This window comes from Mauremys reevesii, linkage group 2 (genome assembly GCF_016161935.1).
Source record: "Mauremys reevesii isolate NIE-2019 linkage group 2, ASM1616193v1, whole genome shotgun sequence".
In the NCBI taxonomy this organism is placed as follows: domain Eukaryota; kingdom Metazoa; phylum Chordata; order Testudines; family Geoemydidae; genus Mauremys; species Mauremys reevesii.
The window spans coordinates 93,225,864-93,252,871 of NC_052624.1; the positions used below are offsets into that span (position 1 = coordinate 93,225,864).

General features: G+C 44.6%; 1 protein-coding gene across 9 annotated transcripts in view; it reads left to right on the forward strand.

Moving 5' to 3' along the window:
- SUGCT (succinyl-CoA:glutarate-CoA transferase) overlaps positions 1-27,008 on the forward strand; it is a 658,579-nt gene that overhangs the window by 417,887 nt on the left and 213,684 nt on the right. For 2 of the 9 annotated variants that reach the window (XR_005594441.1, XM_039525903.1), the window contains one exon: positions 7,087-7,290. The exons of 5 other annotated variants lie outside the window; for them this stretch is intronic. Coding sequence is in view for 2 of the 4 variants with exons in the window: in XM_039525903.1 (XP_039381837.1) it covers positions 7,087-7,127 (41 nt within the window). In the remaining 2 variants the exon portion in view is untranslated. Of the gene's footprint in view, positions 1-7,044; positions 7,291-27,008 lie in introns of those variants that run through there. 2 more of the 9 variants (XR_005594442.1, XM_039525904.1) reach the window with 2 other exon arrangements.

Below are 27,008 nucleotides of genomic sequence, written 5' to 3' on the forward strand. Positions count from 1 at the left end.
GGAGGCTATGGACCCTAGGCCAAACTGGAGTGACTCTTATCTCTAGTCCACATCTAGACAAATTTTAATAGATGAAATAGGTGAAGCAGACATCACACCTGAAGTTCTTGTTAGCCTTTTGTGTTGCTAAGCAAAGTTCTGAATGCAGCAATACACTTATTATGAATGAGTGAGTACTCATGCTGGAAGATTTTTATCATTGAATTTTGTGGCGGGCCTCTGTCTTTCTATTATATTGGGTTGAACCAACACCCTTATCCAACCCCCGCCCCCAGGCTGTGGGTGAGTTCAAATACAGATCTGGGTCTTCATTTGGGGTGAAATCTTGGCTCCCTTAAGTTCATAGGAATTTTGCCATTTACTTCAGTGAAGCTAGGATTTCACCTTTGAATTTTATGATGTAGGCCCATCTCTTGATTTTAATTATCTTTTGAATATTGCTTATAAGGCTACTACATTTGGTTTTTCTTCATTTAAAGGCAGGATTCTGAATGCTTCTTTCTTGTTGTAGTCCCCAGTTGAGATATACTGTATGCCAATGAGAGATGGCAGGCATTAGTTCTGCATATTTTCCCATGCTCTTAAGGAATTTAATACTTAGAACAACACGTCAGGTGTTGATGAGTTTTCATGGTGGAGGAGGTAAATTGTTAGAAATATATTTGTATTCACTTGTGTTGTTTTTAGTCAAGATATAACTTAATAGTTTGGTATTTTCTACTTCTTCTTTGAGTGCTTGCTCATATCGATTCCAATTAGGTGTGCGCGCGCTGCGTGCACGTTCGTCGGAAGATTTTTACCCTAGCAACACTTGGTGGGTCGGCTGGGCGCCCCCTGGAGTGGCGCCGCTATGGCACCGGATATATACCCCTGCCGACCCGACCGACTCTCAGTTCCTTCTTACCGCCCATGTCGGTCGTTGGAACAGTGGAGCGCGGCTTAGCTGACCTCCACCTCCCTAGCTATTCGCTCGTTTCTCATAGTTATTGTGTATATAGTTCAATATTTTATATTTCTAGTTAGTTTTATTAGTTTTAGTAGTAGTTAGTGTATATAGTTAAGAGGGATCGGGGCTTAGCCCCTTCCCCTCACCTGGTACCGGGGCCCATGCCCGGTTCACCGGGCTTTAAACCGTGCTCGACCTGTCATACGCCGATGCCCACAGGAGACCCTCACGACTCCTGTCTCAAGTGCTTGGGCGAATCCCACCTTGCAGACAAGTGCCGTATCTGTAAAGCATTCAAGCCCCGGACGAAAAAGGAGCGGGACATTCGACTCAAGCAGCTCCTGATGGAGGCAGCTCTCACTCCTCCATCTTCGGCACCAACCACGGCACCAGGGACGAGTGCCTCTTCTGCACTGGAGCGCACTGGCACCGTGAAGGCTCCTCGACACCAGCCATCACCAGCCCAGGCTCCTGCCCGGCACTGCTCAATCTCCCCAAGGGTCAAGAAGCATAAGACTCCTGCGGCCCCCGTGCCTGCGCCGCAGTCTGAGCTCTCATCTAAGTCGGACCGCCCGGCGCCGTCAACTGCTGCGGCACCAACACCTGCTGCACCGTTGATTCCGGTCTCACACGAGCCGTCGAGTCCGGTGCCTACCAGCTCCCCGGCGCACGCCGTGGTTGAGCTTATCGTGCCCTCCACGCCGGATAAGAAAAGGAATCCTTGACGGACCCCGGGCTGCCTCAACCCCCGGCACCGCCAGTGCGGGCTGTTCACTCAATAGGCAAGCCTGCCCTGCTGAGACCACCCTCGCCCGGCACCACCGAACGTCGTCGGTCACGATCCAGATCCCGCAGACGTTCTCGGTCCCGTCATCGATCCCGGTCTCGGTGCCGCTCGCAGTCCCAGTACCGCTCTCCATCTAGGTACCAGTCGTACTCATGGCACCGGTCGAGATCCCGATCGCCGACCCGATACTATCGGCACCGATCCAGGTCCCGGCACCGATCACGGCACTGTACGTCTCGCAGCCGATCAAGGCATAGGGATTCGAGACTCCGGTCGACCTCCCGGCACCGCGCCAGTAGCAGGTCCCGATCTCCTTCCCGGTACCAGTACGACTCCCAGTACCGTTCTCTGGTGCCACGTGGAGACGGATCGACTAGATGCAGAGGCCCTCCCCAAACAGTCTCAGCTCCTCCATGGCCATCATGGCATGCATCCGTTTCATCCCATGTGGACAGTGCCTCCTATGGAGATTCGGATACTCACAGCAGGGCCACCCAAGGAGCCCACGGCCTGGACCAAGGACCGCAACAGTGGCCCTTTTGGACGCCTTGGGCATATCACCAAGCCCAAGGTGAACCCGCTGTGACATCATGCTCTGTTACTTCGGAACACCGCGTGCCAGAAGCCACGGTCAGCAGACCTCCCCCTGCTGGTACGGAGGAAGCTCCTGCCCCTGCACCGGACCCCCAGGCTCCCCCGGCTCCGGATGTCCACCAGGATCAGGAGTCTCTTCAGGACCCACTCGTCCCGGGACTTTCTTCCTCCTCTTCCCCGGACGAGGCAGTAGCAGGGACATCATCATCAGGCCCACCTCCCATTGACCTCAGGTCACACCAGGACCTCCTGTGGCGTGTCGCCCAAAATATCAACTTGCCAGTAGAGGAGGTTCCAGAGGTTGAGGACCCGGTGATAGATATATTATCGGCAGAGGCACCAACCCGAGTAGCCCTACCCTTTATTCGTTCGATCCAAGCTAGGGCAGATACCATCTGGCAATCCCCGGCATCTATCCCACCGACAGCCAGAGGGGTCGAACAGAAGTACATGGTGCCCTCCAAGGGGCATGAGTACTTATATGTGCACCCCCCTCCCTATTCATTGGTTGTACAGTCCGTTAATGAATGGGAACGCCACGGCCAACAAGCCCCCGCCCCAAAATCAAAGGAGGCCAGACGAATGGATTTGTTGGGACAGAAAATCTATTCTGCGGGAGGCCTCCAACTCAGGGTAGCGAACCAACAAGCCCTGCTTAGTAGGTACAATTACAATACCTGGGAGGCAGTAGGGAAGTTTACAGAGATGCTCCCACAGGTCTCCTGCCAGGAATTTACAGCATTGTTGGAGGAAGGCAAGAAAGTAGCGCGGACCTCTCTACAAGCCTTGTTGGACGCTGCCGATTCGGCAGCTAGAACAGTCGCCTCTGGAATCGCCATGCAAAGTGTCTCGTGGCTTCAGGTGTCAGGCTTGCCACCCAAACTGCAGTATACTATTCAAGACTTACCATTTGATGGCCAGAGCCTATTCTCACAAAAGACAGACCCCAGGCTACAAAGTCTGAAAGACAATCGTGTAATCATGCGTTCGCTCGGAATGCATACGCCACAGACTCAAAGAAGGTCCTTCCACTCCCAACCTCAGTGCTCCTACCCCCCGCCTAGGCCAAGACAGGACTTTGCCAGACGATGAGGTCGTACCAACCGCAGATGACAGTCTGGACCTCAAGGGGGTAACAATACCGGTCCCACCAAGCCACCTACTGGACCCAAATCAAACTTTTGAGAGTGCGCCCGAGAGCAGTGTACCAATTGTCTCCCTGAATCCTTTTCAGTCCTACAACCGCCTTTCCCTGTTCCTCCCTGCGTGGTCCCAACTAACCTCGGATCGTTGGGTCCTTCGCACGGTGGAGTGTGGATACCGCCTGCAGTTTATTTCACCCCCTCCCTCCCAATCCCCCTCCTCGTCCCTCTTCAGGGACCCCTCTCACGAGCAACTCCTCCTACAAGAGGTCCGCAGGCTCCTTGCGATTGGAGCTATAGAGGAGGTACCGGAGCAATCAAGGGGCAAGGGGTTTTATTCCCGATATTTCCTAATCCCCAAGGCAAAAGGTGGCCTTCGGCCTATCCTAGACCTGCAACGACTGAACAAGTTCAAGAAGAAGTTCAAGTCCCGCATGGTATCCCTGGGGACAATCATCCCTTCCCTGGATCCCGGAGATTGGTACGCTGCTCTCGATATGAAGGACGCGTATTTCCACATTTCCACACAGACGATATCTGCGGTTTGTGGTGAACCGCCAACACTTTCAGTTCACAATCCTTCCCTTTGGCCTCTCCACGGCCCCTCGGGTTTTCACGAAGTGCAAGGCGGTGGTCGCAGCCTCCCTCCGTTGTCGTCGAATACATGTCTTTCCATACCTCGATGACTGGCTTATTCGAGGGACCTCCGAGGCACAAGTCACCAGGCATGTGCACATCATCAAGGACCTATTCATGCGTCTAGGCCTGATGATCAATCTGGAGAAATGTACTCTAGTGCCTACACAAAGAATAGAGTTCATCGGGGCCACTCTAGACTCCACTCTTGCAATGGCGAGTTTGCCTTTACCTCATTTTCAGGCAATCGTATCGCTTATACAAACACTTCAAAACTTCCCGACAACCTCGGCCCGCAGTTGCCTCGGCCTCCTCGACCATTTGGCAGCATGCACGATCGTGACAAAGCATGCCAGACTGCGCATGCGTCCCCGTCAAACTTGGCTTGCCTCAACCTACCACCCAGGCAGGGACGCCATAGACATGGTACTCACCATCCCACCGAGCATCTTAGGCTCCCTCGACTGGTGGCGGATGCCATCCCTGGTGTGTGCAGGCCTGCCATTCCATCCACCACAGCCCTCCGCGTCCCTGACAACGGACGCGTCATCTCTCGGCTGGGGGGGGCTCACCTAGGGCACCTTCGCACTCAAGGCCTTTGGTCGTCCCAGGAGTTGGCGTTACACATAAATGTCCGAGAACTGAGAGCAGTACGCCTGGCGTGTCAAGCGTTCCAGAGCCATCTGCAAGGTCGTTGTGTCTCAGTCTTCACAGACAACACAACAGCCATGTATTATATAAACAAGCAGGGCGGGACATGATCCTCCCCCCTTTGTCAGGAGGCGATTCAACTATGGGACTTTTGCATAGCCCACTCAATAGACCTGATAGCATCCTTTCTCCCAGGAGTCTGGAACACTCTGGCAGATCAACTGAGCAGATCCTTCCTGTCTCATGAGTGGTCCATCCGTCCGGACGTTCTCCATTCTGTCTTCTGGAAGTGAGGGTTTCCCCACATAGACCTCTTTGCTTCCCGAGAGAACAGGAAATGCCAGGTGTTCTGCTCCCTGCGAGGTCACTCTCCGGGCTCCCTCTCGGACGCATTCCTAATTCCGTGGAAGGGGCACCTATTTTATGCCTTCCCTCCGTTTCCACTCGTCCACAGAGTCCTCCTCAAGCTCTGCAGGGACAGAGCCCACCTAATCCTGATCGCTCCAGTGTGGCCGAGACAGCATTGGTACACCCTGTTGCTTGACCTCTCCGTGGCAGATCCGATCCCCTTGCTACTCTTCCCGGGCCTCATATCTCAGGACTTTGGCAGGCTTCACCACCCGGACCTGCAGTCCCTTCATCTGACAGCATGGCTGATCTCTGGTTAAGCCAATCTGAGTTGCGTTGTTCCACCACAGTACAACAAGTGCTATTGGGAAGCAGAAAACCTTCCACGCGAACGACATATCTCGCCAAGTGGACGCGCTTCTCCCATTGGTGCGCTCAGTGTGGATTTCTCCCTGGTCATGTATCTATCCCCACTATCTTGGACTACTTATGGTCCCTCAAGGAGCAGGGCCTGGTGATCTCGTCTATAAGGGTACATCTTGCAGCTATTTCCGCCTTCCACCCGGGCGAGTCTGGCACTTCAGTCTTTTCGCACCCCATAGTTTCCAGGTTCCTTAGAGGCTTAGAGCGGCTGTACCCTCATGTCAGACGCCCAACCCCTACCTGGGATTTAAACCTGGTGTTAGCTAAGCTCATGGGTCCCCCCTTTGAGCCTTTAGCCACATGTTCGCTGCTGTACCTTTCCTGGAAGACAGCCTTCCTCGTTGCTATCACCTTGGCTAGGCGAGTCTCGGAACTCCACGCTTTGACCGCGGGTCCCCCGTATATGGTATTCCATAAGGACAAGGTACAGCTCCGACCGCACCCGGCATTCCTCTCTAAGGTGGTCTTTGCCTTCCATGTTAATCAAGACATCTGCCTCCCAGTTTTTTTCCCAAAGCCGCACTCATCGAGTCGGGAACACTGCATACTTTGGATGTCCGTAGGGCTCTCGCCTTTTATATTGAGAGAACCAAACCCTTCCGACGTTCGCCTCAGCTCTTTGTAGCGGTCGCAGACTGGATGAAAGGCATGCCGGTCTCCTCCCAACGAATTTCTTCTTGGGTGACATCCTGTATCCGGGCATGCTATGACTTGGCGCATGTTCCGGCTGGACATCTCACCGCCCATTCTACTCGGGCTGAAGCCTCATCTGCCGCCTTCCTGGCCCATGTACCAATCCAGGAAATTTGTCGTGCGGCTACCTGGTCTTCCATCCACACCTTTGCGTCACACTACGCATTGGTCCAACAGTCTAGAGATGATGCCGCCTTTGGCTCAGCGGTCCTACATTCTCGCTCTGATCCCACCGCCTAGGTAAGGCTTGGGAATCACCTAATTGGAATCGATATGAGCAAGCACTCGAAGAAGAAAAGACGGTTACTCACCTTTGTAAATGTTGTTCTTCGAGATGTGTTGCTCATATCCATTCCAAACCTGCCCTCCTTCCCCACTGTCGGAGTAGCCGGCAAGAAGGAACTGAGGGTCGGTCGGGTCGGCAGGGGTATATATCCGGCGTCATAGCGGCGCCACTCCAGGGGGGCGCCCAGCCGGACCACCGAGTGTTGCTAGGGTAAAAATCTTCTGACGAACGTGCACGCGGCGCACGCACACCTAATTGGAATGGATATGAGCAACACATCTCGAAGAACAACAGTTACAAAGGTGAGTAACCGTCTTTTCTAGAAGGGTGGTAATATTGCTCTTTATTTAAGGACGTCTATACATACATGCTACTGCTATTAGTAAAAGTATTGTTAAGATCTTCTTGGATAGATTTCAATATAGTTCTTAGATATAGAAGAAGGAAGCTTATTTGTTCTGACTGGCGAGATGGTTTTGCAGAAAGCTGTAAGAGAATTTTAAAAAAGATGAATAAAAATGTGTGTGGTTCTTTGCAGGTTGATTGTTTTTACGTGGTCTTAATTAACATCTTCATTCAGCACTCAGATACCACAGTCATAGATGCCATATAAGAATCTAGTGAGATGGATGGATACAGAGAGATCTGGAAGAGGAGTTAAATATGTTTAAGAAAATGAATGGAGAGTACTACAGACCCTTTGAGGACAGAAAAATAATGGAAGAGAGAGGTTAGCTATAGGAGAAAACCCAGATCTCACTGGATGGTATTGGGGCAGCCAAATTAAACGAGTGAACAAAGTAGAGGAAGCCTTGGAATTTTATTTAACCCTAAACTTTTCTGGTGAAGAACATCAATTCATTTTCCACCAAAGCAGCATTTTCTTTTGCTTTGTGTGGGCCACTGGGCAATGTATTTTCAATGGCTACATAGGGTATAATATACACCAACCCCTATTTTTTTTATAGCATGAACTATTGTCCAAATCTGTCCAATTATGGTATATTTCATATATGACTTTGAAAGCCCAAATAACAACTTTCCCAACATCTGCATTATCCAAGATACAATTTGGCCTTTAAAATCTTGCCTTTTATCACTAATTTTTTTTAAATAGTTAAACAACAACAACAACAACAAAAAACTAAATCTGTCAGAAATGTAAACAATCCACTTTATTAACCTTTTAAGGTAGAAAAACTCATGAGAATATCTGTTGGATAAGCTTGACAGGTCAGCTGTCCAATCCTGACACCATTGGTTTGAAATTGGAGTTTTCGGTCTCATAGATGAGCTGCCTGCCAAGGCTGATGAGCCCTACTTTCCCAACAAGATTTATTTTAAGGTGGTCTTTATTTGCCTTGAACATCCTCATCATAGGGCCCAAGTGGCATGGTTGAAATTTGGAAAGGCCAGTATGGATTCATGCCAGAAAGTATCACAACTGATGCCATATTTGTGCTACAAATTCTCATGGAGACATTCACAGAAAAGAGATGGCAGTTGGATGTGGTCTTTGCGGATCTGGAGAAGGTGTGCAATTGTGTACCAAGAGAATTAGTTTGGTGGAGTTTGCAATGGAGAAGGATATGTCTATCTTATCCAGGATATGTATGATGACGGGATTACTGTAGTCAAACTAAATGGGGCTACAGTAGAGAATTTCCAGTAAATGCTGGCCTGCAGTGGGTTCAACATTGAGCCCCATTATGTTTGCAGATATCATGGATGTGATAAGTGAGAGTCTATGGGGAGCGGCGCCTTGAAACATGCCGTTTGCTGATGTAATGATATATGTGTGAAACTTTGAACAGTGGCAACTTAGTTTTGCTTGGCCTGGACTTAGAGTGAAGGGGAACAGTCCTATATTTTGCATTCTGGTACAGGCTTCCTTTAGTGTCTTGAGATTATTTATATGTGTTTGAAGGACTGATCCAGACTCAGTGCAGTATTCCTTTTTGGTGCAGACTCAGCCTCTGTGGGCTACGTAAGTCACATTACATATGGCTCATCTTTTCCATGAAACAGGACAAAAGCTCCTCCTACTTGAATCTGGGGCTATGTTCAGAGCATCTACACTGATTAGCCAACCCATTGCATAGAACTGACCCTTTTTCCTGTATTACTTCTCTTGTCACTGTGGATTACAAATATATTGTGTGAAAAGAAGAGAAGAATATTTTTGTTCATAATCAGCCGGTTCTTACTGTCCGATTCATTCTTGGGTGTCATAGTCTAGGACTGGTTACATCATAGGTGGTTCCATGATAGCAAGTTTTTATATCACAGTTACAGAAAAATAATGGACATCTGGTTAAGGAACAGGATGAGGTGTCAGGAAATCTGGATTGTCTTCTTTTTTGTGCCACAGACAACTTTGGGTCAAAATAACAATTACATACTTAACAGGAGTGTTGTTTTGAGTCTTAATTGATTAATATTTGAAAAATACTTTACTGTCTTCAGAAGGAAGGTGTAATTGAAGTGTCAAGTGCTTTTTTGATATATAACTCTACCTCGATATAATGCTGTCCTTGGGAGCCAAAAAATCTTACTGCGTTATAGGTGAAACCGTGTTATATTGAACTTGCTTTGATCCACTGGAGTGCGCAGCCCCCCCCCCCCGTCCTCCTCCCCGGTAGCACTGCTTTACCGCATTATATCCAAATTTGTGTTATATCGGGTGGCATTATATTGAGGTAGTGGTGTATTTATTTTGCCCACAGAAACAAGGCAGGTTGATTATAAAGGAGAAAACTGTGATGGGATTTCCTTGTATTGAATCAACTTGCCGGAAACCTCAGACTGTTGTTAACTATGCCGTCTTCTTTTCAACCTTTTAGTGTTGGGAAAGCAGGGAAGATTCAGTAGGACTAGATATATGGCAGAGACAGTTCATTGAAAAGTGCTGTCCTGCATTGAGGGATTTTGCAGGAAATTAAAGAAATCTGCGCTACAGGAACAACAACAAAATAAAACATCCCAGCAATTCTCTACAAGAGCCCCTGCCTGAACTTCTGATCCTGTCTGCTTCTCATCACACATTCTTGGTGTGTTTTTGTGTGTGTGCGTGTGCATAGCTAATGTTGACTGAAAAAAATTAATTTCACTTCACTATTTATGGCACATTGGAGACAAACAGCTTCACCAGCATTACCGTTACCTCATTCGCCTTTTTTAGTCATCAGCGCTGACTGTTTATGTCTTTTACATTTGCAGAGCTGATTTCAATTTTGAGGAATTCAGTACCATTGCAGGAACTCCGCAGAAATGATGTATGTCATCTCACTTGGCTATCCTCAAAATACTTTAAAAAAATCTTTATATATATATATATATATATATATATATATATATATATATATATATATATATATAAACAGTAGATTGGTACAGATTGCAAAACCAGAAATGAGGTAGTGGGGAAGGTAAGGAGTATGTTCTGAGTTTGGGGATTATTCAGATGAGTAAAGGACTTTTTTTTTAAAAAGTGTATGATATTTTAATTTGGAATGTGATAGCATTTCTTTTAAAGTGAAGAATAAATAGTAAACCTCCTTACTCCTCCAGCATATGTTTTCTTAGTATTTTTTAAAGTGCTTTACCCCCCTAAATGGTAGAATGGCCTTTGCACCTTAATCAATGCTTCCCCACTTACTAGGGAAGAATAAGTAAGCTGCCTCTTACCTAGGGTGACCAGATGTCCTGATTTTATAGGGACAGTCCCAATTTTGGGGGCTTTTTTTATATAGGTACCTATTATCCCCCCACCCCCGTCCCGATTTTTTACACTTGCTATCTGGTCACCCTACTCTTACCCACTGCTGTGACTTCCATTCTTGGGGACCATCACACCTTTCCCTGAATCCAGATTGGCTGTGCATGCATCCTACGCATCACTATGGCATGGACTGGAACTAGGAATTTTATGTTCTGCAGACAGCAGTTCTATCAGCTGAGCCAATAGTGAGTCTGCCCTTGTGTTAAGCTTCTCTCAGCTGGAAGTTGCTCTTTGCAGACCTTAGGGTATGTCTACACTACGGGATTATTCCGATTTTACATAAACCAGTTTTGTAAAACAGATTGTGTAAAGTCGAGTGCACACGGCCACACTAAGCACATAAATTTGGCGGTGTGCGTCCATGTACCGAGGCTAGCGTCAATTTCCGGAGCTTTGCACTGTGGGTAGCTATCCCGTAGCTATCCCATAGTTCCCGCAGTCTCCCCTGCCCATTGGAATTCTGGGTTGAGATCCCAATGCAAAAACAGTGTCGCGGGTGATTGTGGGTAAATGTCGTCACTCAATCCTTCCTCCAGGAAAGCAATGGCAGACAATCATTTCGTGCCCTTTTCCCCTGGATTGCCCTGGCAGATGCCATAGCATGGCAATCATGGAGCCCATTTTGCCTTTTGTCACTGTCACCGTATGTGTACTGGATGCTGCTGACAGACGTGGTACGGCACTGCTACACAGCAGCATTCATTTGCCTTTGCAAGATAGCAGAGACGGTTACCAGTCATATTGCACCGTCTGCCATTGTAAATTGGTGATGAGATGACGGTTATCAGTTGTTCTGTACCGTCTGCTGCTATCATGGGTGCTCCTGGCAGGCCTCGCTGAGGTCGGCCGGGGGCGCATAGGCAAAAATGGGAATGACTCCCTGGGTCATTCCCTTCCTATTTTTTGTCTAAAAATAGAGTCAATCCAGCCTAGAATATGGGGCAAGTGTACTAGAGAACCAGAGAGCACAGCCGCTCCGTGTCAGAGCCCCAGAGATCCCGCAGAAATGATGAGCTGCATGCCATTCTAGGGAGTGCCCCTGCAACAACCCCACCCGTTGCTTCCCTCCTCCCCCAACCCTCCTGGGCTACCGTGGCAGTGTCCCCCCATTTGTGTGATGAAGGAATAAAGAATGCAGGAATAAGAACACAGACTTTTTAGTGAGATAAAATGAGGGGGAGGAAGCCTCCAGCTGCTATGATAGACCAGGCAGGACATTAAAGGGTGGTGGGGGCGGGGGAGGAGACTAGCCTTCCACTGCTATGATAGTCCAGGCAGTACAGAATCTTTTCTTTAGACATGACGGGCGGGGGGCTGATGGAGCTCAGCCCCCAGTTGCTATGATGAGGACGGTTACCAACCGTTCTGCACCATCTGCTGGGAATGACCAGGAGTCATTCCTATTTTTACCCAGGCGCCCCCGGCAGACCTCACCAAGGCCAGCCAGGAGCACACACAGGATGATGACGAGGACAGATACCAGTCCTTTTGTACCGTATCGTCTGCCACTGGGGAGGGGAGGGGAGAGGATGCTGCTGTTTAGCACTGCAGCACCCTGTCTACAAGCAGCATGCGGTAGACATAGGGTGACATTGAAAAAAGGCGAGAAACAATTTTTTCCCTTTTCTTTTGGGGAGGGGGAAGGGTGTAAATTGATGACATACACCCTGAAACACCCAGGAAAATGTTTTTGACCCTTCAGGCATTTGGAGCCCAGCCAAGAATGCAAATGCTTTTTGGAGACTCCGGGGACTGTGGGATAGCTGGAGTCCTCAGTACCCCCTCCCTCCCTCCATGAGCGTCCATTTGATTCTTTGGCTTTCCGTTACGTTTCTCACGCAGCACTGTGCTGAGTCCCTGCTGTGGCCTCTGTCTATCATAGCCTGGAGATTTTTTCAAATGCTTTGTCATTTCGTCTTCTGTAACGGTGCTCTGATACAACAGATTTGTCTCCCCATACAGCGATCAGATCCAGTATCTCCCATACGGTCCATGCTGGAGCTCTTTTTGGATTTGGGACTGCATCGCCACCCGTGCTGATCAGAGCTACACGCTCAGCAAACAGGAAATTAAATTCAAAAGTTCGCAGGGCTTTTCCTGTCTACTTGGCCAGTGCATCCGAATTCAGATTGCTTTCCAGAGTGGTCACAATGGTGCACTGTGGGATACCGCCCGGAGGCCAATACCATCGATTTGCGGCCACACTAACCCTAATCCAACATGGCAATACCGATTTCAGCGCTACTCCTCTCGTCGGGGAGGAGTACAGAAACCGGTTTAAAGAGCCCTTTATATCGATATAAAGGGCCTCATTGTGTGGACGAGTGCAGGGTTAAATCGGCTTAACGCTGCTAAATTTGGTTTAAATGCATAGTGTAGACCAGAGTTTTTATTTAAGTCTCTCTTTAGGTAATATATATATGTGGCAGTCAAAGCAGTTTTTTTATAGCACATGTTTCTTTCTGCTTTTGAAGTTAAAATGACAGAAGGATATTTTCTTAAAACAAAAGAGCACTCCCACCTACTCTGTATGACACAGTACTGAATAAAATAAAACTTGTGAGTGAGTGTAACTCGGCATATTATTTAGGCAGTAGTTTTATTGATAAGGATGAAAAGATTTTCATTATTTTTTTCTCCATCTACAGTGAGTTACTATCTGGCTTTCTTTGTTTTATACTAGAAACTTTTCCAATGAAACAAAAATATCACTTTTCTGCACTCAGTCATACATCTGAATCAAACTAAAGAAATGGAATTATTTGAGCAACCATTTTGGCTAAAGTGTTATCCTCTCACCAGAGGTAACATTTATTGCAGCTGTCATGTGTGTCTCTGGAATTCAGTTTTGTTTAGGAACAAAAAAATATATTTTTGTTGTTTTGCACAAAATAGTCCCTCACCTCTGCCCGTTCAAATAGCTCAGAAAGCACTTTCCTATCCCCTTCCTCTGTGACCAAGCACAGCCAGGTGCTCACACAGCACAGGGTGTGTGATTGTAAAGATATATATGCGTGCCTCGGGTGCATTGTAAAACAGCCAAATTACTTCAGCACCCATACATTGCAAGTATATCTTTATGATCTTTAATAATTATTGGATAAGAAAAGGAATCCACTGTCAATTCAAAAGTTTAGTTTAATTAAATGTCAGAATATGTTTTAAAGATTTAGACAATTTCCCTTAATCCTAGAACACTGGGATGAGTGCAGATCCGGCTCCAGGGGTTTTGCCGCCCCAAGCAGCCAAAAAAAAGCCACGATTGCAATCGCGATCTGCGGCAATTCAGCGGGAGGTCCTTCGCTCCGAGCGGGAGTGAGGGACCGTCCGCCGAATTGCCGCCGAATCCCTGAAAGTGCCGCCCCACTCCCGAGTTGCCGCCTCAAGCACCTGCTTGATAAGCTGGTGCCTGGAGCTGGCCCTGGATGAATGTACAAGTCCTCTTGCATGCTCCCACCACATATCTTCCTAACAAACAAGCTCTACCCCCCATTTCCAAAAAGAGCCCTCCATAGCCCTATCCCAGGAGTGTAGTGAAAGGCTGGATTTAAATTGTTATAAATGAGCATATTTTCATAGATGTTAAGGTCAGAAGTGTCAATAAGATCATCTAGTCTGTCCTCTTGTATAGAATTTCATCCAGTTACCTGCTGTACTGGGCCCAATAACTTGTGTTTGACTAAAGCATAGCTTACAATAAGGCATCCAGTCTTGATTTGAAGACATAGAGAGATGGGGAATCCACTATTTCCTTTGATAGTTTGGGCCAATGGTTAATCACTCTTGCTGTTAAATATGGGCACATCTACACAGCAGGAAAAAAACCCTGTAACAGTGAGTCTTGGAGCCTGGGTCAATTGATTTGGGCTTGTGGGGTGTGTGTAGACATTTGGACTTGGGCTGGAGCCTGGGCTCTGAGACCCAGTGAGGGGGAGGGCCATAGAGTTCGGGCTCTAGCCCGAGTTTGAATGTCTACACATATTTTTGGCCCCATAGCACAAGCCAAAGTCAGTTGAATCAGGCTCTGAGACTCACTGGCATGTTTGGGGTTTTTTTTTTTGTTTTGTTTTTTTTCCTTTGTAGACATAGGCCAAGTATGCCTTATTTCTAATTTGAATTTATCTGGGGCTTTAACTTTCAGCAATTGGGTTTTGTATGCCTTTCTCCTCTGGATTAAAGAGTTCTTTAGTATGCAATGTTTTCTCCCCATGAATGAAAGCACTTCTTACCTTTTTTGTTGAAAAGCAAGATAGATTGAGCTTTGTAAGTCCTATGGTGTAAGGTGCATGTGTGTTTGTACACGCACATACCAATATCTTATATAAAGTGCTCCCTTTACTAATTAAATCTTTATATTTCATATAAAATGTGTGTGTATTTATATAGATACACATCCATACATATATTTTACACTTAATTTCAAAAAGTTATATACGTACAGAGTATCAGTGAAGAGAGAGGTTTTTCCTATATAGAAATTACATAATGGGAAGGTACAATATAAAAATGTGAGCAGCAAAATGAGCATGTTAGGAAGTCCACAGGAGAGACATAAGAGGGACTAGCAGAGCTTGGAATCAGGAGTAAAGCAGTATGGTGTTCCTCACATCATCTAGATGAATCTAAATAAACTTGATTTTAACTTTCTCTGACTTTTTATTCTCAGGTTGGAATCTGACTAAAAAGCATTAGAAGAATTTTCTATCTGTGGTGACCACCACTTTCTTTTGTCTTGATTAATTTCCATTTTGGTGTTAATATTTTCCATTGACAGGCCTCTGTAGTGATTGGTTTATATGTTTAGGTCTGTCTCTGGATAGAATAATTTTAGAGACTTTTTTTTGAATGATAGCTTTTTTGGCACATGTAGGGGTTTGGCCGGGGCTTGCCCCCCCTCCGGGGCAGCAGGGAACTAGGCTGCCTCACTACTTAGGTCCAGTGAATTGAGGGAATTAGCCTGGCAGGGTGGCAAACAGTCACCAGCTCAGGCCCTCAGGTAGGGGCTGAGCGAACAGTTTAATATTAGCAAGCCCTGGATCAGGACAAGGCAACAAACAGTCAGTGGCTCAGGCCCTCAGGCAGGAGCGGAGCAAACAGTTCAATAACAGGCCCAGGTCCTAGCTCCGAAGGACCTGGGAGAGGGGGAGACGACCACCCGCATGTTAGGTGTCAGGGGGGATGCAGGCCCACCACTCCACTGCGTCCCAGCCCGGGGCCCTAGCAGGGGTAAATGACCTGCTGCTTAGTCAGTGGGGATCCTGACCACAACACATTGACATGGGCTCTGGGTGTGCTGCAGCCAGACTAGGCTCGGCTGCCCCCGGGCTACTTCCCACTTCCCCCTCCAGAGGTACCTGCGTCTGGACGGAGTCTTCCATGATTCAAGCACCATGGGCTCCTCTGGGTACCCGGCAAGCGGTAAGCTTGGCAGCTCCTCTGGGTAACTTGCCAGTGTCAGGTTTACCAGCTTCTCTGGGGTCTGGTCGGTGTCTGGCCAGTCCTCGGGTCGGCCGCAAGCTGCAGGAGTCTCCCAACCAGGAGCTAGGCCACAGGCGTCTGGCTTCTCCAGTGGCCGGGCCTCTAGTGAGCTCTGGGGTTGGGCTTTTGTACTTCCTGTCCTGCGCCCTGACCTCTGGGGAGTGGGTGCAAGCTCCACTGGCTCCGCCCACATTGGCGTCTGACGGGGCAGCTGGGAACCAGGCTGCCTCACTACAGCACCCTAATTTAAGGCTATTGAATCCAGTTTATCATTCTGAGGTTGTTGTTTAAAATGTTAATAACTATTCTTTGCCCTTTTGTATTTACTTTTGACTGGACAAGTCCACTAAACTAAGGTTATTTCTTTTCTTTCTGCATTTATATTGAAAAGAATAAAAAAAGCAAGAAGACATTTTGGACTATGATGTACTCCTCTATTTTTAAGGTGTCATATTTTAAAAAACTCTTGCTTCATTATCTCACATTTAATAGGTGAGGAAGGATGTTCCAGTGATTAGGGCACTAGCATAGCACTTGGCATACCTGGATTCAGTTCTTGCTGAACCACAGACTTTCTGTGTGACCATACACAAGTCACTTTGCTTCTCTATGCCTCAGTTCCCCATCTGTAAAATGGGGATAAATAGCAGGGCCCTACCTCACAGAGATATTATGAGAATAAATTCATTAGATTGTGAGGCACTCAGATACTGCAATGATGGGTCATGTAACTACCTGAGACAGATAGAAAAATTATTCTTCATCCCCTAACCTGACCTACACAATATTTGAAGACAACATTCCTTTATTTGTGGACAGAGCCGGATTAATGCAGGGGCTTTAGGGGCTGCAGCCCAGGGCCCTGGGCTAAGAGGAGCCCTGCAAAAATAAATCCATAATTATATACAATTCAGTGGTCACCAACCCATTGATCACGATTGACTAGTCGATCCAGGAGCCGCTGCCAGTTGATCGCAATCTCTGGGCCCCTAAAAGTCTAGCCGTGCAGCAGAACTCAGGAAGGCTGCCTGCATGCCGTGGCCCCACATCGCTCCCAGAAGTGGATGGCTGCTGGCACATCTCTGCAGCCCCTGTGGGGGTGGGAGGGAGGCAGCTCCGCTTGCTGCCCCCACCCCCAGCACCGTCCCCGCAGCTCCCATTGGCCGGGAACCAATTTTAAGTTTTAAGACTGATATGTAACAACAGAACGTCTTTATGTTAATTAAAAGGCAAGTTTAGTATAGCAGTAATAGCCTTGATGCCATAATTGTGATCATTTTGTTTTAAATTAGGAAAAAGACTTGTATACAGGGGCCCCACAAAATCTAATAGCCGTGGGCCCACAGGAGAGTTAATCCAGCCCTGTTTGTGGATTGGTTGAATAGGGAAGAGGGGGGCAATATCAAGTATATAAATTAAGCTCAGTTTTTATCCTTAACTGTGGAGAAGCTCTTACTTGTCCATACTGCTTTATGCCCTTCTTGTTGCTTATGCAAGTTATACATATTTAACTTTTGAAATCTTCCTTCCTAGTCAGTTGGTCAAAACTTCTGATCATTTTAGCCGCTTTTCCTTGTACCCCCCACAGCTTTTTTCTAGTAGTGTTGTGCCTGAAACTGAATCCCAGGTGTGGTTGCATCAGAACAGAGTTAAGAAAGACTGTTGTTGCCTAGAATAGTGATATTAGATGCTTCTGCATGCATGGTTAAAAATTGCATTGACCTGTGCTGCTGTCATGTTGCACTTCAAATTCACTTTTAATTTGCTTTCCAGTGTCATCACAAAGTCTATGCCAATGTCACTATTTTGTGGACTTTTCTTTCCCATAAATATTTGTGTTTCAGATTATTTTTCTTCAGATGTGTATTTTTCTAATATGAATAGAAGAATAGCTCATGCACTCATGCTTCTAATCTTTAGGTTGCTTTGTGTGGTCCAGTGAATTTTGAGTATTTGATTTGATCAAGTTGTATTCATTCATTCTACCCACCTACCTATCAACTCCAAACCCAATGTTTTGTACTTATGCCTGCCCATCCATCCATCCATCCAGTTTTGTACAACACCTACCATTATAATATCTGAGCGCCTCCTACGTTAATTAGATTGACATAGCAAGGCCCATAACAGAATTCCTGGGGTCTTCAGCTCTTCTCCTTTTTTGAGTATAGGAAGCGCTGCATTGTATAACTTTTAACTGTTATTTCTTTTGAGTTTTTTGTGGGCTTTTAGGGAGTGCACAGGTGGTTGTTGTTGGAGTCAGTTGTGAAACAAGGGTGTTGAGGGATTTGGAGTGGTGAGAGATAGTGGTAGGGGATGGTAGAATGAAATTTAGGATAAAGGGAGAGAGGCTGGGGCTAGAAGAGACAGTGAAGAGAAGACAGAGGGATAAATAATGTTTTCTCTCACCCTACTCTTTATGCTAAAGTGTTCTAGTTTTTTATGTTGAAAGGGGGAAGAAATGGGAGAGGGACAAAGGTGCAGGCCTCTTTTCTCCTACGTCCCCACCAACCTCTTTTATCCCTCACCAAATGCTTCCAAGTAATACCCTGAACAATGTCCCAGTTTTTCCACTTTGAATACATGACCACCCTGTAGAGGAAGGTAGGGCATTGGAGGGGAGTCTAGGAGCGGAGGTGTAGGGCAGCTTGCAGCCTTACCAGTCACTCTGGGCACGAGCCACCGCTGTCTACGAATATTCAAAGTATCTAAATGCCAGCAACCGATGAGGAATTATTTAGCTTTGTAAAAGGAGGAATAACAATGTGTAAAGGGATAAAATCAAGACAGAAAATGTAACAGTCTGATCCAAAGTTGGTTGAAAGTCATTTGGCATTGGATCAGGGCCTGTATGAGAAAAAATATTTCTCCTAATAGAGAGATCAGTTAGGCTATGGAATAGTGTTTTTTAACATACTTAAAACTATACTAGACAGAACAATGGTAAAAACAATTTACCCTTGATTTTAAAGCAGATAAGTCAGGTCGTTGGAGGGGAAGGAATTTCACAAGTTGGTGTCCACTTCTCCCTTAAAATTGAAACAGTTTAGGGCCTATGTATTTTTCACCTAAACGTTTGTGGCTGGTTTCCCTATAAACAGGACTTTCTTCAGTACTTCACTGTATCTGAACTAATGTAAAGACTAAATCTGACTAAGGAGCCTGTAAAACAGAATGAGATTTTAATCTCTTACAGGGTAACAGCTGTTTTCAGAAACATGGTGTAAGGAACTGTAAAGGCAAGAATAGTTGTCAGTAGAGGCTTTCTGATTGAAAAAACATTAAGTGTCAGAGTTTCAAAGATGTATGTGTGCAATTACCCATTTGCAATTGACAGACCTAATTTGTGCATAAAGACCCCAACTATGCGCGCTAAGCAGATATTTTTGTTGCGTGAGCACAGCCTTTTGAAAACGTCTGACAGAAATGCATGTCTTTTAAAATCTGGCCCTAATTTCCCAACAGGAGTCATATTTGGGCTCAGTAATTTTGACAAAGGAGGCAGCTCTGGCTAGTATTCCAATTTCTCTGTTTCCAGCCACTCCAGGGAATACAGAAGCTAAGGATGAGACATGGATTTTAATAGTGGTAGTATGTTTACCTCTGCTACTTTCCTAGCTAGCTAGTCAAGGATTAGTGGTTTAATTCCTGAAAGGGAATTTTTACTTCCTGGCTTTGATTATGCCCACAAATCAATGTCCCTATAAACCCTGTTGTAGGATTTATTAGTTGTTTTATTTCAAACCTGAGAGCAGGAGTTTAATGGTCTGCTCCTCAAATCCTGCTTTTTGCTAGGATTTCCTGACAGCAAGCATGCGATCAACAGAGAATCTTTGACTTTTGAGTTGCCTCTCTCCTCCCCTGCATTTCAGTCATTAATTCCAGTCTCCACAGACTACAGGGAAATGTATCAAGAATTGGCAGATCTAGTGAAGCTCTAGTCTGGATGGACAATAGCATAGAATTCTGTCCTGAACTTCTTTACTTTTGAAGTACTTTCTGAAATACTGAGAAGGAGGGTAGGGAAAACAAATACAGAAATTGTAAGTAATGCCTAGGGAGTCCCTTATCACAGCATCGGAACCCTTCACCTTCAGAGAGTTCTGACCCTGAGAGCTGGCAAACAGAGCTAACTTCAGAGTTCCTAGAAGCTGGCACAATTTGAGGGATATCTTGGGAAGGAGTACTGTGGAAATGGATCTGAGGATCATAATGGATCACAAGCTAAATATGAGTTAACAGTGTAGCACTGTTACAAAAAAAACAAACATTATTCTGGGCTGAATTAGCAGGAGTTTTGTAAGCAAGACACTGATTAGGCCCCAGGTGGAGTATTGTGTCCAGTTCTGAACACCACATTTCAGGAAAGATGTGGACAAATTGGAGAAAGTCCAGAGAAGAACAACAAAAATGATTAAAGGTTTAGAAAACATGACCTATGAGGGAAGATTGAAAAAACTGGGGTTGTTTAGTCTGGAAAAGAAAAGACTCAGAGGGGACATAACAATTTTCAAGTACATAAAAGATTATTACAAGGAGGAGGGAGAAAAATTGTTCTCCTTAACCTCTGAGGAGAGGACAAAAAGTAATGGGCTTAAATTGTACCAAGGGTGGTTTAGGTTGGACGTTAGGGAAAACTTCCCAACTGTCAGGGAGGTTATGCACTGGAATAAATTGCCTAGGAAGGTTGTGAAATCTCCATCATTAGAGATTTTTAAGGTTAGAAAAACACCTGTCATGTATGGTCTAAATAATACTTAGTTCTGCCTTGAGTGCAGGGGACTGGAGTAGATGACCTCTTGAGGTCCCTTCCAGTCCTATGATTTTATGATACTATATAAGAAAAAAGGAATAAATACACACATAGTGAAAGGGTAACACCCTGGTGTGTGTTTGTGACTGTGAGACCACATGAACTGGCCAGGCAGTGAAGGACACTGCATAGAGACCAAGTTGTCCTGTGACACTCCCACAGGAATTAGAAGAGGAAAGCTACACTGTATTTCCTGCTCTGACATAACTAGATTTTTATTGCCAAACTGGTCATCCATTCAGCTCATCACCATCCTCCACCACACCCTAGGTATGGAGCTGTTTTCTTTGTTAGTGGTTGTCAGGAGCTATTGTCTACGGTAGCATAGTCAGCACAGTGCTGTTGGGCTAGACACCTGTAATTTCTCCAAAGCAACTGTAAGAAGCTGTAATCAGTTCATGTTCACTAGGACCTGCTGGTGGTTCGGGGAAGCCACTCACATCTGTGCATTCCACAGGCCCTTACAATGGGGTTACAGAATCAGGGCCTAAGAATCTCATCTCCAGGGGTGAAAGTAACTTAAGGTACTTACCGGTACGCAGGGCAGCCGGGATCCTGAGCGGTGGGGGGGCTCAACCGGAAGGGGCGGGGCCTCGGGCGGAAGGCCCTTCAGCGTGGCCCGGCGGTGATTTAAAGGGCCCAGGGCTCCCGGGTGCCGCTAGCGCTACCCTGGGATTCTGGCCGTGATTTAAAGGGCTCTGGCTGCTGTAGCTCCGGGCCCTTTTTAACTGCCAGTCTGGAGAAGCTGCCCCTTTTGGTCCCACTCATCAGCGGCCCTGCCGGTACGGTCGGCTGTGTACCGGCTCTTACTGGTACGCCATACCAGACCAGGCCAGCTTACTTTCACCTCTGCCCATCTCATAAATGGGAATATAAAGAGGCTACTTCAGAGAAAAACATAGCAATTATTGACAGCCAGTCAATTATTGCGTTATATCAGTCTGTCACTAGGGAGCTTTCAGTGCATAGCAGCAGGGTCCACACGGATAGCTAGCGCATGGGATGTCGGGCACTATAGATTTACACTCAGGTTGCCGTGCAGTAAGTGTTCATCTAGACACGGCCTATGTCTCTTATGTAATGGGGATGATTTGTAGGCAGTTGCTATGTTGCAGGGCATGAAATGTGATAAGAGTTTTTAAATAGTTCTAAAAATCTGCTGTTCTTTTCCCTAGGAACACCCAGAAGTAAGTCAAAGTGCCACATAAGGTATATTTACAAAGTCTGAGCATAATTCTCTTCTCATTTTACACCAATTCAAATCAAGAGTAACACCAATGAAGTCAAGAGAGTTATCTCAGGATGACATTGATGTGAGAAGAGAATTAGGTGCTCTTGGTGTATACAATGCAGATAATTGGATGATGGTGACAGCTGTGTCTTTCAGAAAATAGAATCATATTTAATGTTACAAACATTTATTTCATCATATAAAAATAGAAGGTTTATATAAAAAGATTACATTTATACTTACAATAATAATGCTTAGCTTTTATATCAGATATAGCACTTTTCATCTATAGAAGGCAAAACATTTTATAAAGAGACATTAGTATAATTATCCCTATTTCTACAGATAGGGTAACTGAGGCAAAGAAAGATGAAATAACTTGCTCAAAGTCAGATAGCATGTCAGTGGTAGAGCATGTCTATGCTATAAGTGCTACAGCAGCACAGTTGCAGAGCAGATATTTACTACAGCGATGGAAAGGTTTCCCCCATCATTGTACTAAATCCACCCTCCCAAGAGGTGGTAGTTAGGTCAAAGGAAGAATTCTGCTAACCCCCACATCTACAGTGGGGGTTAGGTCGCACTAAGTATGTCACACAGGGCATGAAGTTTTTCACAGCCCTGAGTAATGTAGCTAGGTTCACCTAAGTTTTAGACATAGACCAGACCTCAGTCCAGTATCTTAGTTCTTCAACCTATTTCTGGTAGGTCTACTTTTTTCTTTTGGTCTTTCAGCTTGAGAGTTTTAGTGCATGTGAAATATGAAGAGAGCTGTAAAACTGGACCACTAGGCCTCATCAGTCCAGTTAGAATTGGGTTGTCATATACTTTGACATAGTTTCATTTCCAAACAGGGTCTCAAATATTCACCACCATGTAGTATCAAGGAACTTACATGTGCTGCTGCTGGCTTCTAAAGATTACATTAGTGAAGACAAATGCCTGAGAAAGTTGTGAATGAGTTTCAAATCCAGGCCAATTGTATTGTAAAAAATAATTTTGATTACAATGAAGTGTGAAAACCTCAGTAGACTCTCTCTCTCTCTCTCTCTCTGAAAAATGTTTTTTATAGTAGAATTTTTGGCTGAGTTATGGCAACATTTTCAATGTTTTTGTACATATTGAATTTTTAAATTAGCTATAAGTTAATGAGAAGTAATATTCAGTGAGGAACTTAACTGAGTCATACAACATGGTATTCAGGGTAAAATAATATACATTGCATTATATATGATATTGTTTGATATTTATATAGTGATATAAAGAGGGACCATATTTTAAAGACTTCACACAAAAGACAAGAGTACTGGTTTGAATGTTCAACCATAACTTTGGAAATTTCTCAATTTTTGAGTACTTAATTTCTCAGCCTTAATACTGAACTAATACTACTCTGTCGTATGAAACTCAGATTTATATCTGCATAGCATAATCAGTACACAACTCCCTTTCCCCTCTGCCCCCATGCAATGGTCATGATATTTAAACCATCATTTTAAGGGAGGAAAAACATTATATTGTGCATGCTTATGAGTTTTGATTATATGTTGGCTTATTCTACAAGTCTCATATTTCCAATCTTTTCTAAATACTGCAACTTTGAAACATAATGATTGAGGCACATTGGCAGAGAATGCAGATTTGTCCTAAACTTCAGGTTATAATGGATATACAGTTTGCTTGCCAAAAGTGCTCTCCCACTAGTAATATTTAGTCAGCAATAAAAAAAAAAAGACAGCTATATTGATTCATGTCTATGTAATAATGCAAAGCTTTCCAATGGAAAAAAGCCAAATCATTAAGATAATGTACATTTTACAAGAGTACTTAACACTTTTTTGTGACCACTTGCCATGCAATGAAATTTGGGACATGGCATTAATAGTATTTTTTTATGCTAGTGTGCATGCTGCACAAAAATGATAAAAACCTACACCCAATTACTATCAATGGGTTTTTCTTCTATTCCTACTATATGTTTTTAGGGAGAGATCCAAATCACATAGAGTGTGAATTAAGGTCATCTATACTGTAGCCTCAATCTCTGCTAACCAGTAGAACTTATTTACACTTTTGGTTTGGTTCTCAATAAATGGTACATATTCTGAAATTATCATTTTTCCCCACAGATGGATCTATTTGATCCTTAACACTGGTGTATCGTTAATAATTTTTTAGCTGAAAAAAAGTTTTATACTATCAATCTTTTCAGTAAGTTTTTTTCTTTAATCCTTTGAATGCAACCCTTCCATTCTAGCATCTGTAGTACAGACACATCACATTTATATTATTACATTCCAGTGAAATCCGTCATTGCACTTGAGGCAGCACCAAAGGTTCTTTTTGACTGACATACATATGTGCAAATGAGTCAACAGGAAAGTGGTTAATTTTACATCAGAAGATATGTTCTTTACCTCTCAATTTTGAGAGTTTTAAACTTTCTTCTAATTCTTCCTTTATTCTAGAAATATAAAAGGTCTTCATTTACATCCCCCTCTGATTGGACTATTTTTATCTGTTGTATTTGAATGCCCACCACCCTGGGATGTGCATTCTATTGTAACAATAAGGTCTGTATGCAATTAGTAGTTTATCACGTGTGAGGAGGCATACTGGATTTTTGGTGCTCAAAGGGAGTGGGAAAGCATCTGATCCAAGATCAGTCCTGGAAAAAAAACTCTATTCCTCTCACTACTGTAGTGATCTACCCAGGACCAGCAGTGGTGAAGAAGTTACGTTTGCTTGGCAGATGGCCCTTTCAGCCAGCAAGAGGTATATAATTTTAGATGGACTGGGAGGTCATAGAAACAAGTCACCAGGGCCTATAGAAAAGACTCGTACAGAAATATCTGGGAAAATTATCTTTCTGGGATGTCTTTTTCATGCTTTAGGAGCTGTTAACAGTCAGGCCATGAACATCTCAGCCAGACCAAAAGAGTGAGGCCAGTATGTAGTGTTACTGAGTGACACAAAGTTGTCTGTATAGTAGCGTTGTTATTAGGGACTTATTTTTTCCATAATTTCTCTTATACTCAGTTTTCATGGTGTTTGCAAAGAATAATCTCAGAATGTTCCTCTGCATAAATAATTTAAAATTGTTGTTGGAAAATTTGCATCTTTGGTACATTATAACAAATCCTGCCCCATCTCTGTAGGACCTGATCCAAAGCCCATTGAAGTCAATGGGTTTGGAGGAAGATCAGACTCTGGGTGAGCAAGACCCTCAGGCAGGGAAACCAGTGCAGAGCTGAAAATTAAGATGAGTTTGTAAGGTGTTCTGCAGCTAAAACCTCCCCTTTCAGAGCCTGTCATCAGACAGCTACTCATAGGAGCCCTGGGCTTTAGTGCTTGAGTTGGGGCTCACAGTTTGCTCTGATTCATAGATGAACTATGCATCCTTAAACTAGTTAAAACAGACTCTCGCAAAACATATGGAAAATCAAAAATTCTCCCCATAAGCATTTCAAATCTACTGTGCACCTCTGAACGTCAGAATAAACTAAACAAATGAAAAACAATGTTTTTTCTCTAGTCCCAAGAGATCAGATGCAGGCTGCTCCCAGGAAGGTGTCTGACTTGGCAGATTTGCTTTGCTGGTCCTCAGTGCACTTTCTGGCAAAAATGTGGTATATGTTTCAAGCAGGTTAAGTAAAAGTTTCATGTTCAGAACCCTACTCTGGAGAAAGAAACATTTCATTAGACAGCTGCCTGGAATATGCTTAATATGAAGAGAGGAAAAAGCTTGAGAGAATTCGAGTCTCTGAATAGGGCTTTTCTTTTTCTTTCACACTGCTACACTTATGCAGAGATGAGCTTTTCTTAAAAGTCAGGCAACATTTTAATTTGTATACATTCCTTGGACAAGCACGTTTATGTGCCTAAAAATCCCAGGCACAGAAAAATGACACCACCCCCCCAAACTTTGCAAGAGAGCAGTTCTGTCAGTCGCAGGGGTCCCAACACTGGGGCAGCCTTTGACCCTGTTGCTTCATTTAACAAAAGCTTTGCAATGGCAGGACAGCAAATACAGTGTAATTTGTGGGGGCCCTTTTCTCTTTTACAGTCACTGATTTAATAATAGTTACGGATACTGCCAGATACAGATGGGGGAGCTTGGATTCTGGATTTGTCAGTCAGCGTGGCACTTCAGTTCCAGAATTCTATTTGCGTAACAGTCTCCTGGAGCTCAGGACAATCTGTTTAGTTCTCTAGGCCTTTCTTCTTCTTGTTGAAAGAAAGGTAGTATGGATTCTAATTGACAATACCGCAGCTGTGTGTTGACAAGCAAGATGGGATTCACAACCTATCCCTGGGGAAGCAGTTGGTGTATATCCTTTTACTATGTAACGTCACAAGGCTTATGGGACTTTTCTCTTCATCTGCACTGTATACTGCTTCCCAGCATACTGTATTGTGTTAGACACTGTAGTTGGATCTTCATGTTTAACCATATATTTAATGTATGGCTAAACATTAAGAATTTGTCACATTAAACACAAAATATTGCATTAGACACTTTTGTCTCCTACTAAGAAACGCACACGGTTTTGATGTTGTGTTGCAGCAAACATTGTACAGACCTTGTTAGAAATCTTTTGGAAATTGAAATAGAAATGTATAAGATTGCGGAATAGTCTTCCAAGGAAAGTGTTGGAAGCCCCATCATTTGGGACTTGTAAAAGTGGACTGGACAAAGCCCTTAAAAAAAAAAAAGAAATAATCTTGCACTGATAGAGGGATGGACAAATGATCTAGTAAGTCTTTTTAACATCTATAATTATCCGAAAGGTTTTCCATGATGTGACTAATTTCACAGGAATGACTAATAAATCATTTAAGGACCATACCTAGAAAATCTTCATAAGAAATGCTGAAAGATTGTTGGCTTTAATTTAGTTAAATTTAGTTAGGAGTCTAACTAAAGCAAGTTGGAAGCCCTTATGCCTTCATTTTCCAGATAGTATATCCCTCTTAGCTTTCTGGTTTGACTCCTAAAAGCACAGGGATGAGTGCTACCTGTTATAGTGGCCTAGGAGGACAATCCCAAGCTACAAAGCTAGCTTGCATATATCCATTTTTTAAAAAGCAAATGCAGAAAAAAAGCAAATTTGCTGCAACTTCCCTTTCTATAGAATAACGTTTTTTCCCCCAACCCTGAAGAGGTCAGGTAGATTTATGGAATAAAACAGGGGCTAG